General features: G+C 48.9%; 1 protein-coding gene and 1 long non-coding RNA gene across 2 annotated transcripts in view; one reads left to right on the forward strand and one right to left on the reverse strand.

The window, feature by feature from the left end:
- st13 (ST13 Hsp70 interacting protein) overlaps positions 1-10,287 on the forward strand; it is a 60,674-nt gene extending 50,387 nt beyond the window's left edge. Inside the window, 5 exon segments of the mRNA XM_038783531.1 lie at positions 7,512-7,560; positions 8,774-8,812; positions 8,815-8,885; positions 9,730-9,793; positions 9,796-10,287. Of these exon segments, the coding sequence (XP_038639459.1) occupies positions 7,512-7,560; positions 8,774-8,812; positions 8,815-8,885; positions 9,730-9,793; positions 9,796-9,878 (306 nt within the window). The 3' untranslated portion in view covers positions 9,879-10,287.
- A 750-nt stretch (positions 10,288-11,037) lies between these two features.
- On the reverse strand, positions 11,038-13,936 carry LOC119956369. Its single transcript, XR_005458637.1, has 2 exons — positions 13,753-13,936; positions 11,038-13,437 (listed from the first exon to the last, which is right to left on the reverse strand). It is a non-coding gene; the product is annotated as an uncharacterized LOC119956369 (long non-coding RNA).
- Between the last annotated feature and the right edge of the window lie 159 nt (positions 13,937-14,095).

Raw genomic sequence — 14,095 nt, forward strand, 5'->3', positions numbered from 1 at the left:
AGATTGGCATCAGGGGGCTTGGCTCTACCCAATTTATTGTTTTACTGTTGGGCAGTCAATGTTCAGTGGTCCTGGCTCCACATGGGGACAAAGGGAGGTGTAGTTTCTAGCTTTGGTGCAATAGTAACCATATTGTCGCCTTTCCGTTAAGAATTTCTCCGAATCCAGTGGGGGTGTCCAGCCTGAGAATCTGAAAGCTGTTCAGGCAACATTTAAAAAAAAATTTAGATTAGCCAATTAATTTTTTCCAATTAAGGGGCAATTTAGCGTGGCCAATCCACCAACTCTGCACATTTTTGGGTTGTGGGGGCGAAACCCACGCAGACACGGGGAGAATGTGCAAACTCCACACGGACAGTGACCCAGAGCCGGGATCGAACCTGGGACCTCAGTGCCGTGAGGCGGTTGTGCTAACCACTAGGCCACCGTGCTGCCCTATTCAGGCAACATTTTGAGCTCCGCTCCCTGTCTTCGCTGGCCACCATCTGAGGGGCTGGTTTAGCTCACTGGGCTAAATCGCTGGCTTTTAAAGCAGACCAAGCAGGCCAGCAGCACAGTTCGATTCCCGTACCAGCCTCCCTGGACAGGCGCCGGAATGTGGCGACTAGGGGCTTTTCACAGTAACTTCATTGAAGCCTACTCGTGACAATAAGCGATTTTCATTTCATTTTTCATTTCAATAACCATCTTCTGCCAGTGGGTTTTGGCTTGACGTTTGAGTCATGGGAGGGGAATGGTTTGAAGACCTGTTTGTGAAGGGGAAGTTTTCCAGTTTTAAGGAGCTGATGGAGAAATCCCAATGTCTGGTTCCAGTCTTTCCGCATACTTTCAGATTCGTGATTTTTCCCTCCTTTCCCGTGGCACTGCCCTCTTCCCTGTTGAAGAGGATTTTGTCTTTGGGACTATTTTGGGCACATACGGCCAGATCCTCAGTGGTGTCAGCTCTGTTGAGTGAGGTGAGGGTGAGTTGGATCCCAGTCTAGATGATATGTGGAGTGAGGTCCTTCACGGGGTCAACTCCACGTCCTCGTACGCGCGGATAATTCTTATCCAATTCAAGATGGTGCGCAGGGTGCATCTGACTAAAGCGAGGCTGAGTGGATTTTGCTCTGGGGTGGAGGACAAGTGTGAGCATTGCTTTCAGGGGCTGGTTAACCACACTCATGTTCTGGTCTTGTCCCAAGTTGCTAAGAGTTTAGGCCTCTTTCTTCAACACCATGTTGGAAATACTCAACGTAGATCTGAAGCCATGTCCACTGGTGGCCATTTTGGGGGTATCAGACTTGCCGGTGCTTCAGGCAGGGCTGAAGGCGGATGGCCTTGCCTTCGTCTCATTGATAGCCCGGAGACGGGTTTCTGCTTGAGTGGAGGTCTCCGACTCTGCCCAGTGCCTCGGCGTGGTCTTACATTTGGAGAAGGTCAGATTCACCATTAGGGGATCAGTAAAAGGCTTCTACCTAACATGGCGTCCATTCATTTCCTTTTTTGAGGAGCTAATCACCGTCTGTTATTAGGGGTTTTGTTTTCTGTTCGTTAGTCTCGTTCTCGGGCAGCACGGTCACACAAGTGACGGGCACTGCGGCTTCCCAGCGCCAGGGTCTCGTGTCGATTTCCCCGCTGGGTCACTGTCTGTGCAGAGTCTGCATGTTCTCCCCTTGTCTGCGTGGGTTTCCTCCGGGTGCTCTGGTTTCCTCCCACAGTCCAAAGACGTGCAGGTTAGGTAGATTGGCCATGGTAAATTGCCCTTAGTGACCAAAAAGGGTAGGAGGGTTTATTGGGTTACGGGGATAGGGTGGAAGTGAGGGCTTGAGTGGGTCGGTGCAGTATTGATGGGCCAAATAGCCTCCTTCTGCACTGTATGTTAGAACATAGAAAAATACAGCACAGAACAGGCCCTTCGGCCCATGATGTTGTGCCAAACTTTTGTCCTAGATCAAAAACAAATTAATCTACACCTCATTATTCTACCCTAATCCATGTACCTATCCAATAGCTGTTTGAAGGTCCCTAATTTTTCCGGCTCAACTACTTCCACAGGCAGTGCATTCCATGCCCCCACTACTCTCTGGGTAAAGAACCTACCTCTGACATCCGCCCCCCCCTCCCTATATCTTCCACCATTCACCTTAAATTGATGTCCCCTTGTAAAGGTTTGTTCCACCTGGGGAAAAAGTCTCTGACTGTCTACTCTATCTATTCCCCTAATCATCTTATAAATCTCTTATCAAGTCGCCCCTCATTCTTCTCCGTTCTAATGAGAAAAGGCCTAGCACCCTCAACCTTTCCTCGTAAGACCTACTCTCCATTCCAGGCAACATCCTGGTAAATCTTCCTTTGCACCTTTTCCAAAGCTTCCACATCCTTCCTAAAATGAAGTGACCAGAACTGCACACAGTACTCCAAATGTGGCCTGACCAAGGTTTTGTACAGCTGCATCATCACCTCCCGGCTCTTAAATTCAATCCCTCTGCTAATGAACGCTAGCACCCCATAGGCCCTTCTTCACAGCTCTATCCACTTGAGTGGCAACTTTCAAAGATCTATGAACATAGACCCCAAGATCTCTCTGCTCCTCCACATTGCCAAGAACCCCTACCGTTAACCCTGTATTCCGCTTCATATTGTCCTTCCAAAATGTCAACCCCACACTTTTCAGGGTTTAAACTCCATCTGCCACTTCTCAGCCCAGCTCTGCATCCTATCTATTCTCTTTTGCAGCCGACAACAGCCCTCCTCACTATCCACAACTCCACCAATCTTCGTATCATCTGCATAATTTACTGACCCCTAACCCTTAACTCCCTCATCTAACTCATTAATGAAAATCGCAAACAGCAGAGGACCCAGAACTGATCCCTGCGGTACACCACTGGTAACATGGGCTCCAGGCTGAATATTGGCCATCCACCACCACTCTCTGACTTCTATCGGTTAGCCAGTTCATTATCCAACTGGCCAAATTTCCCTCTATCCCATGCCTCACCTACTTTCTGCATAAGCCTACCATGGGGAAACCTTATCAAATGCCTTACTAAAATCCATGTACACCACATCCACTGCTTTACCTTCATCCACGTGCTTGATCACCTCCTCAAAGAAGTCAGTAAGACTTGAGGCAAGACCTACCCCTCACAAATCCGTGCTGACTATCCCTAATCAAGCAGTGTCTTTCCAGATGCTCAGAAATCCTATCCCTCAGTACCCTTTCCATTACTTTGCCTACCATCGAAGTAAGGCTAACTGGCCTGTAATTCCCAGGGTTATCCCTATTCCCTTTTTTGAACAGGGGCACGACATTCGCCACTCTCCAATCCCCTGGTACCACCCCTGTTGACAGTGAGGACGAAAAGATCATTGCCAACGGCTCTGGAATTTCATCTCTCTGTTTCCCATAGAATCCTTGGATATATCCCGTCGGGCCCGGGGGACTTGTCTATCCTCAAGTTTTTCAAATGCCCAACACATCTTCCTTCCTAACAAGTATCTCCTCGAGCTTACCAGTTTGTTTCACACTGTCCTCTCCAACAATATGGCCCCTCTCAGTCGTAAATACTGAAGAAAAGTAGTCGTCAAGACCTCTCCTATCTCTTCTGACTCAATACACAATCTCCCGCTACTGTCCTTATCGGACCTACCCCCGCTCCTAGTCATTCTCATATTTCTCACATACGTGTAAACGGCCTTGGGGTTTCCTTGATCCTACCCGCCAAAGATTTTCATGCCCTCTCTTAGCTCTCCTAATCCCTTTCTTCAGTTCCTCCTGGCTATCTTGTATCCCTCCAGCGCCCTGTCTGAACCTTGTTTCTTCAGCCGTACATAAGTCTCCTTCTTCCTCTTAACAAGACATTCAACCTCTCTTGTCAACCATGGTTCCCTCACTCGACCATCTCTTCCCTGCCTGACAGGGACATGTAGTATCTGTTCCTTGAAGAAGTTCCGCATTTTAGTTGTGTCCTTCCCTGACAGCCTATGTTCCCAACTTATGCACTTCAGTTCTTGTCTGACAGCATTGTATTTAACCTTCCCCCAATTGTAAACCTTGCCCTGTTGCACACACCTATCCCTCTCCATTACTAAAGTGAAAGTCACAGAATTGTGGTCACTACCTCCAAAATGCTCCTCACTAACAAATCTATCACCTGCCCTGGTTCATTACCAAGTACCAAATCCAATATGGCCTCCCCTCTGGTCGGACAATCTACTACTGTGTTAGAAAAGCTTCTGGATACACTGCACAAACACTACCCCATCCAAACTATTTGATCTAAGAGTTTCCACTTAATATTTGGGATGTTGAAGTCACCCATGACTACTACCCTGTGACTTCTGCACCTTTCCAAAATCTGTTTTCCCCATCTGTTCCTCAACATCTCGGCTGCTATTGGGGGCCTATAGAAAACTCCCAACAAGGTGACTGCTCTTTCCTATTTCTGACTTCACCCATATTACCTCAGTAGGCAGATCTCCTCTCGAACTGCCTTTCTGCCAGCTGTTATACTATCTCTAATTAACAATGCAACTCCCCGATCTCTTTTACCATCCTCCCTAATCTTGTTGAAACATCTATAACAGGGACCTCCAACAACCATTTCTGCCCCTCTTCTATCCAAGTTTCAGTGATCGGCCACCACATTGTAGTCCCAAAGTGCCGATCCATGCTTTAAGTTCACCCACCTTATTCTGAGCGTTCTTGCGTTGAAGTATACACCACTTCACCCCCATCTCCTTGCTATGCAAGTACTCTCCTTTGTCAGTTGTTACCTCCCCACTGCCTCACGACACGCTTTGACGTCCTGAACAGCGCTACCCTTAGTATGCTGGACTACAAGTCCGTCCCATTCCCTGCCAAATTAGTTTAAAAGCCTCCCGAAGAGTACTAGCCTCCCGTACCAGCCTCCCCGAACAGGCGCCGGAATGTGGCGACTAGTGGCTTTTCACAGTAACTTCATTTGAAGCCTACTTGTGACGAGAAGTGATTTTCATTTTCATTTTCATTTCATTTCATTTCATAGAAAACCTCCCTCCAGGATATTGGTGCCCCTCTGGTTCAGATGCAACCCGTCCTGCTTGTACAGGTCCCACCTTCCCCAGAATGCCCTCCAATTATCCAACTACCTGAAGCCCTCCCTCCTGCACCATTCCTGCAGCCACGTGTTCAACTGCACTCTCTCCCTATTCCTAGCCTCGCTATCACGTGGCACCGGCAACAAACCAGAGATGACAACTCTGTCTGTCCTGGCTTTTAACTTCCAGCCTAACTCTCTAAACCTGTTTATTACCTCCACACCCCTTTCCTACCTACATCGTTGGTACCAATGCGCATCACGACTTCTGGTTGCTCTCCCTCCCCCTGAAGGATCCTGAAGACACGATCTGAGACATCCCTGGCACCCGGGAGGCAACATACCTTCCGGAGTCCCGCTCACGACCACAAAAATCTTCCTATCTATTCCCCTAACCATTGAATCTCCTATCACTATTGCTTTTCTATTCTCCCTCCTTCCCTTCTGAGCCCCGGAGCCATGGCCGCTAGGGCCTTCCCCCGTAGGTCATCTCCCCCCTCCCAACAGCATTCAAAACGGTATTTGTTTTGAAGGGGAACGGCCACGAGGGATCCCTGCACTGTCTGCCTGTTCGTTTTCTTTCCCCTGACTGTAACCCAGCTACTGGGGCAGCAATGGTGGTTAGCATAAATGCTTCACAGCTCCAGGGTCCCAGGTTCGATTCCGGCTGGGTCACTGTCTGTGTGGAGTCTGCATGTCCTCCCCCGTGGTGCGTGGGTTTTCTCCGGGTGCTCCGGTTTCCTCCCACAGTCCAAAGATGTGCCGGGTTTAGGTGATTGGCCATGCTAAATTTCCCGTAGTGTCCTAATAAAAGTAAGGTTAAGGGGGGGGTTGTTGGGTTACGGAGTATAGGGTGAATACGTGGGTTTGAGTGGGGTGATCATGGCTCGGCACAACATCGAGGGGCCGAAGGGCCTGTTCTGTGCTGTACTAGTTCTATGTTCTACTCTTGTCCTGTACCTTGGGTGTGGGCTACCTCCCTGTAACTCTTCTCTATTACCCCCTCTGCCTACCCGGTAGATCCGAAGTGCCTCCAGCTCCAGTTCCCTAACACGGTCCTGGAGTTGGGTGCACTTCCCGCAAGTATAAGTCAGCGAGGACACCGGTGGTATCCCTCACCACCCACATCCTACAGGAGGAGCATGCAACTGCCCTAGCCTCCATCCCCTCTTACTTTACAGCATACAGCTGCACTATGACCAGCTGGAACCTCCGACTCTGCTCCCAGTCAGCTGCACTCTCTAAACTCCCGGCTCCCTTCACGCTCTTTGCGGAAATGAAATGAAAGGAGCAACCCTTGCTCCCTCCTCACCGACTCCCCTCAGTCACCAAACTCTCACTATAGCACTCAAATGCACCCAATTCAGCACTCCCCTCAGTCACCAAACTCTCACTATAGCACTCAAATGCAACCCAAATTCAGCACTCAGCGCAAACCTGTTCTATGTTCTTTCGGTGTTAACTTTGGTTAATTGTTTTGTATGTAACTTTCCTTGATAAAAATTTTGTTTTTTAAAAAAGATGGCAGGAACAGGTTGAGAGAAGGGAAATGTGAAGCGTACAGTCTCCTAGGTTTTATTAATAGGAGCCATAGAGCAACAAAAGCAAGGAGGTTAAATAATGTAAATGCAAAATTACTGTGGATGCTGAAAACCCCCCAGATCATTCTGGGAACACAGATCTGGCAGCGCCTGTGGGAGAGCGAGAAACAGAGTTCATGTGCAAGTCCCCATGACTTCCGAGGTAAAAGTTTGTGTTGAACTTGTATAAAACACTGAATTAGGCCTCAGCTGGAGTGTTGTGTAAACTCCTGTGCCCCACACTTTGGGAAGGATGAAAGGGCATTGGAGAGGGTGCAGAACAGATTCCTGAGAATGGTTCCTAGGGACGAGGATCCTCTGTTACAAAGATAGATTGGTGAAGTTGGGACTTCTTCATCAGCCGGGGCATTGAGTATAAAAACCGGCAAGTCACTTCTGCAGATGTACAGAACCTTAGTTAGGCTGTGCTTGGAATAGTGGGGGGTCGCCAGACTACCAGAAAGGATGTGGAGGCTTTGGAGAGAGGTACAGAGGGGGTTTTACCAGGATTTTCCTGATCTGGAGGGGCATTAAGCTATGAGGAGAGGTTGGATAAAACTCTGTTCTGCACTGGAACTATGAGGTCGAGGGGATACCTTTAGAAGTCTGTTACAATTACGAGGGGCATGGACAGAGTGGATAGTCAGAGAGCTTTTACCCAGGGTGGAAGAGTCATTACTAGGGAACAGCTTTTGAGGTGCGAGGGGCAAGGTTTAGAGCAGATGTGCGAGAGATTGCCCATACTTTTAAAAAGTAAATAAATTATGCGGCGAAGATTTGAATGGAGCCAGGTTCAGCTCTGATGCTGTCACCATTCCGTTAAATTTCTAGTCCTTTGTTGTCCAGTAACATCTGTTTCCTTATTCAGGAGGAAGAGGGTCGGCGTCCAGGCGCTGCAGGATTCGGTGGTTTCCCAGGTCTGTGCTCATCATCTTCTGTGCTGCCTTGTTTAGCAAACAAAAGGATGAATGTCTCAATTCACAGGGTGGGTGGGGGAGGTGCCATTATAGGGCGGCAGCGAAGAATGTGACATCTGACCAGGGTTTCCTCACCCTCCAGGGGGGAATGGGGGGGCATTATAAGGCGGCAGCGAAGAATGACATCTGACCAGGGTTCCTCAGCCTGCCTGTTGAGAAAATCCTTCCGACTGCTGACCTGCCAGCACACGAGGGAAACATTGCTTTGTTAAAATTGTGGGCGTGTGGGCGGTTCCAACACTTACTGGGCTTTGGTTTCAGGGAGGGCTAGCAATATTCGAGGTGCACTCCAGAAGTGGCTGCTTTTTTTTTTCTTTCGTTATGCGGTCCCAGGTGATGAATGTCAGCGTGCTATTCAGCAACAGAGGGCTTCGCGGCCGAGTCTGCTCCTCCTGCTGCCCAATGTCACCGTATGTGCAATCTCCAGCAGGCGCCAGTGGCCCACGTGTCTCCAGCCCTTGCTGAACCCAGTTTGGGGGGGGGGGGGGCACGACTAGTCCCGTCCGCTGCTGCCTCGATGCAGGGTACTGGGACAAACCGTTGCCTCCTATCGGCTATTGTCATGACGTGAGTGAGACGAGGAACAAATGTAGAATTAAAGACACCTCCTCGTCTTTAGTCACAGATTTCCAATTTACCTGAACTGAATGTGAACCTAGGATGATGTGCTGACCGTTCACGGATATTCGTCACCAATATGCTTATACTGAATTCGATCCTTTATTCCAGAGCAAGTACTAGAAAGCTGTAGATTTGGCTGTATTTTGAATTTAAACACTGGTAACTAAAATGGTCTCTGTGCGTTGTGGTAACAGCAGGCAGTCTGACAGCCCCCACCCACAATGGAGTGCCCATTGAAAAGACCCCACGCCACGGGGTGGGGGGGGGGAGGCTGCTACTGACAGGACAGGGATTCTGGTCTTTAAATTGTCCTCTTGTATTGTGAGCTTGGGTAGGGTGACTCCTTCCAAGGTCCAGTGAGTACTCGATGGGCCAAATGGCCTCCTCCTGCACTGCAAATTCTATCATGGAGGGAGGTCATTGTATCAATACCGTTCCATAGAGGCCAATCCATAATCATCTTGTCCTTGAATTCGGCATCGCTCTGAATCACATGGTGGTTTAATCACACGGCGGTTTTTCCTATCTCCAGGTGGTGCTGGGGGGTTTCCAGGAGGAATTGGGATGGCAGGAATGCCGGGATGGCAGGAATGCCCGGTCTGAATGATCTACTTGGTGACCCGGAGGTGCTTGCGGCTATGCAGGTAAAACTGTGCAAGAATTCTCAATCCTGCTGTGCAGCCTTAGTGGCTGCTCACTTCAGTCGGGTCAGCACGGTGGGTGGGTGTGGTAGAGGAATGCGACGTGCTCTGGTTCCTCCCACGGTCCAAAGACGTGCAGGTTAGGTAGATTGGCCACGATAAATTGCCCTTAGTGACCAAAAAAAAGGTTGTGTGGGGTTACTGGGGGTAGGGTGGGGTGGAGGTGCAGACTCGATGGGCCGAATGGCGGCCTCCTGCACTGTAAATTCTATGAATCCTTTTACCCAGCCCCCCCCACATGCACAGGAACAGGCCCTTCGGCCCTCCAAACCTGCGGCGACCGTGCTGCCCGCCTAACCTACAACCTTCTGCACTTCCGGGGTCCATATCCCTCTATTCCCATCCTATTTGTCATGACGCCCCCTTAAACGTCACTATCATCCCTGCTTCCACCACCTCCTCCGGCAGCGAGTTCCAGGCACCCATAGCGAGATCGTGACTGATAATCCTCAGCTCCACTTTCCGCATCATCCCCTAACCCTCGGTCCCCCTACCCTCGGTCCCCTCACCGATTTAAAAACCTGTCTATCTCGGCTTTTGAACGTAACGACCCAGCCTCTGCAGCTCTCTGCGTTAAGGAATTCCAGTTCCTATCCTCAGAAGAAATTCCTCCTCACTCTGTAACGGGCGACCCGAGATTATTCCCTCCAGTCCCAGACTCTCACACAAGGGGAAAACGATCTCAGTATCTTCCCTGTCGAGGTGGAAAGGTTAACCCCAAACAGTAGTTAGTACAGCCGCGTTCTGGTGTTTCTTTGGTATTGAAGCAAAGTACTTTCCTCCGCAGGATCCTGAAATAATGACAGCTTTCCAGGATGTGGCCCAGAACCCAGCGAACATCTCCCAATACCAGAAAACCCGAAGGTGATGAACTTTGTGGGAAAACTTTCATCGAAATTGGAGCCAAGCCTAAAGAGGCAGATCATGAATGTTTGAAATAAAAATCCTAATTCGAGCTCCCTCCCCATCCCATGCAGTACTCCTGTATCTATACCTCCCATGTTCAGAGTAGCCTGCTATATTTTGAGTCTTTTTGTTTTCTTTAAAAAAAAATTTGATTTTATTTTTTTTGGGGAATTAAACAGTAAAAATTGTTGCCCTGGCCCAGAACCTCTTGATTGCTGCAGTGATCGGGGTCCGGAAATGGGGTTTTTGTCACTGACGCTCTCAAAATAAGTCGGGCAAGTTTCGAATTTTCACTAACAAACCCTTTTTGGGCTGTTTTAGCAAACTAAGTAATGCTAAATAAATGGTTTAAAATGGCAGAGTGGAGAATTTGATGCAAATACATTGGTTTTGAAAACTGAAAAACAACCAATAAAATCTGCGCGTGTGCATCAGTGTGCATGTGTGTCTTGTTCGTGTGCTTGTGGGCTTGTGTTTATGGTGGTGTTTCTAATCCTGGCCTATGCAAGCAGTTTGTAGCAGAGGCAGTGGCCATTATTGTTTTGCACCTATATTAGATTTTAAAACAAGCTCGACCCCTGATGACACAGTGATTACCTTGAGGAAGGTTTATTCCAGAGTCTGCAGCGTTGGCTACTCTCAAAGGACACGCATTTGGGTGCCAAGTGCAGTTACTGAACGTGAAGAGAATCTTCGGAGGACTGTTTGGAGGGGGCACTTTATAGCCCATCGTCCCTAAAACAGGACAGCGAGAGTTAGTGTCTCCTGCTCTTTGGTTATGAGTAGCCGTTTGATCGGTGCAACTTCAATCCAAGTCTTTTTGCCTCTGTACGACGTTGAGCTTCTTGATGGTTGGAGCTGCATTCATCCAGGCTAGTGAAGAATATTCCCTCACACTCCTGACTTGTGCCTTATAGATGGTGGACAACCTATTCAGCTTCAAGCCAAATTCACTGAGCCCCTGGTGGAAACCACAGAAATCCTTGCACCTTAAAAGTTAAGCTTGAATGGTTTATACACACACACACACATTATTCCTATTTGAGAGTTTCGAAACAGGTATCATGCTTTCTGTCCTCTAAGTGTTAAATTAAAAAGCTGAGCATACGACGTGAGCAGACCGGCCGCCTGTCCTCCCCACCTTAAGGCTTCTCTCTCACAGGAACAGCAGCGTGCAATGAAACATCACTATTTTAGAAAAAAAAATGTGGTAGTGCTTTAATGTCACCGGTTGCTTTCCTGTCAAAATAAACAATGAAGACCCAATGCTTATGGGGTTATATACAGGCATAGACATAGCAGTATCTTTCATGTACAGTATCCTTAGCAGAAACACCTTTCAGCCCATCACTCTTTATTCACTGCTCTTTCATTGCTAGTCCTCAAATTGCATGGTTCTGTTATCGTGGTTGCTTTTTGCATTGTTGCTGCACTTGATGCCCAGTGAGGTCTGTACCACTGTGGCCATCAGCGATATGGGTCAAAGAAGATGTGCCGCTGGTTGAAGTCCCTCACCCCCTGTCTAATGCTCCGTGGTTTGTGAATCACCCTCTGGTGCCCAAGTAATTGCAAACTCCACCAGGTACTGCTCCTTGCAGGATAACTCTTTGCAGCAAGAAGGCAATGTTAACACACCCCTTAGTGGGTGATCTGGGAAATATCTTCAAATTGTGCTGACAATCCAGCTATGCCAATAAATATAAAGAACCCTCCTGTGTTCTGGGGCCAACTCAGGCCAAACCAGATCCTCTGGTGACCATAAACCTCAAAACATCATTCAAGTTGACCCAGGAGTCCTCTCTCTTTTTAAAAAAAAAATGCAAACCATCAGCTTATATTTTATGGTCTTATGGATCAATCTTGTGCGCAAGGCATTAAGCGACAACTGTCAAAAAGACTAAGTGCTCTAAAAGATTTATATACAATCCTCCCACACAGTGCACAGATAGGAGCAGTATGCTGAGACAGTCCCCTGTACTCGGACAGGCCAAGGCCCCCCCCCACCGAGAGGTTATGCCACACACCATACCAACTTTGTTGACTCAAATCGGACAAAAAAAAATGAGATTCTTTAAAATCATCCCATAAATATTTTTTTATAAAAAAGTGTAAATGTAAAAAGGCATCACCTATAATAAAACTTGCATCACACCAGACATGAGGGTCCGTCAAAACTTCCCAAATTGGCTCCGATTTGACAATCTCAGCCCCCCCCCCTTTCAGTCCACCTGTATGTAGAACATCCCGAAGGTACAGTCACTTTCCCCTTTTACCATAACTTATCAGTTCCCCACCTCTGCACACAATGTTTTGTGTGAAGTGAATGGTCTTGATTAACGCCCAACTTAGCCAGAAAAACAGGACCTGTTTGCTAACCGCTGGTCAAGGTGAGACACAGGGAAGGGTTCCAACAATCACACGCTTTTATAAACCATTTACTGGGTGTGGCGGCAGCCTAGAAGTTCCAAGCTTCTGTTCTTGGACTGTGAAAAGTTGCTTGAGGTATCCATTGTGGTGATAAAATGGATTTCCTTTTTGGGGTGGAGAGGCATGGAGCAGATGGTTTTAAATGTGAGCACTGGAAAAGGTCAACAAAAGACCATGTGATGCCCTCCGCAGTCAAATTGCCAGCCAATGCTCATCAAGGCACATACATCGAGATCAGCCTCTGGGGGGGCCAAAGAGAACAAACATGTGGCACGGACAAATACCTCTGGATACGGCACGGCTGAGCACAAAACACCGTACCTTTGACTAAGAGTTTGGCAGATAGGGACGCACGGACCAACATTTCAAGCTAGGCCTGATAGTCCCAGATCTGCCCTGGAATTGATTTTGGTGGCTTGATTGCCATTTAGCTTGACACAAGTCAACACTTCCATAAAACAGGCCATTAAAACAATCTGTAATTTTAAGGAAAGGATCCTTGCTGATAAAGTGACATCACTGCCGTGGCCACCAATGTGAATCCGGATTGGTCACAGATTTAGTCTGAAGATTGGGAAGTTGTAAAGTTGGCTCAAGGTTCGCCAATTGATCCTGGATGGGCGATCCAGACCATAAACATCCTCGCAGACAGAGCGGCTTTTGGAATATCCACATCAATTGGAACTGGCCAGCAGACGCCACCCCCTCTCGCGTGCGTGCCCAGAGCTGTGACCTTGGTACTTCGAGGGCTGCTCTCATTCAGCTGAGCTTGGGAAAAATACCACTCAGTGGGTCTCCTAATCTCAGACTCTACAGGCTGGTCACAATGTCCTCCATTCCCTCAGTTCACACTTGACACGTCTCTGCAGCCTTTACTTAGAGGATGCTGGCCGCGGGGGAGCAGCAGAGGGGAATCGGCTCCACCTATACTTTGGGCCTCAGCGCCGCCAGCAATTCCCTCCGCTCAGCGTCCTGGCTTCCCGAGACGCATCGCCGAAGGAGCTCTTGATGATGAGAGGCGAGGCCGTCACCAGCCCGTGCCACTCCGCTCCTCCTTGATTCCTTCCTGCATCTGTCCAGCTCCAGGAAGCTCTGTCTGCTTCGGCAATCTCTCTGGCTCCTCCTTCACCCCCTGCTCAGTGGCTTCAATATGCTGAATGGCCTGAAAGAAAAATAAATATTCAGTGGCTGGGGCCAAATCAAAATAACTCAATATGAATCAGATTGGATTCTCTCCCCCCCCCCCCCCCACCCGACACACTTGTACGTCAATGTTCATAACTCCCTTTACAAAATGGGTCAGCCCCCTCCCACCACCCTCAACCCCGCCCCCACGGCTCAGAGCTCAGAGCCAACCTCAATCCTGACAATCAGACAATCTCATCGTGACCCCCTGGACCTCTGACCCACCATGACCCTCGGATCCCATACCTATGGTAGTGGACCCTTTTATCGCGCCTTCCCCCCCCCCCCATACCTGTACAATGGTGTCCAGGTTTCTTTCGATGTGGACCTGTGCTGATGACAGAGCTTGGTGCCATTGTGAGCATGTTGAGCTGGAGTACGCTGGCAGGCAGAGGCGCTGGCACTATCACTGTCGCGGTGGTGGAGTTGGGGCTGGGGGACTGTGAGCGATGCAAAGCTAACAGGGAGGCAAACAATTCAACTAAAAATCAGAAGATACATCACAAGCTATAAAAACACATCCAACTGCACATGGTGGGTGAGGGGGGAGGGACAGGAGGCTGGCAGGGAGGGGGGCGGACGGGGAGGAGGCTGGCAGGGGGAGGGGGAGGCTGGCAGGGGAGGGGTGGGAGGCT

The sequence above is a fragment of the Scyliorhinus canicula genome, chromosome 23 (genome assembly GCF_902713615.1).
Source record: "Scyliorhinus canicula chromosome 23, sScyCan1.1, whole genome shotgun sequence".
NCBI lineage: Eukaryota > Metazoa > Chordata > Chondrichthyes > Carcharhiniformes > Scyliorhinidae > Scyliorhinus > Scyliorhinus canicula.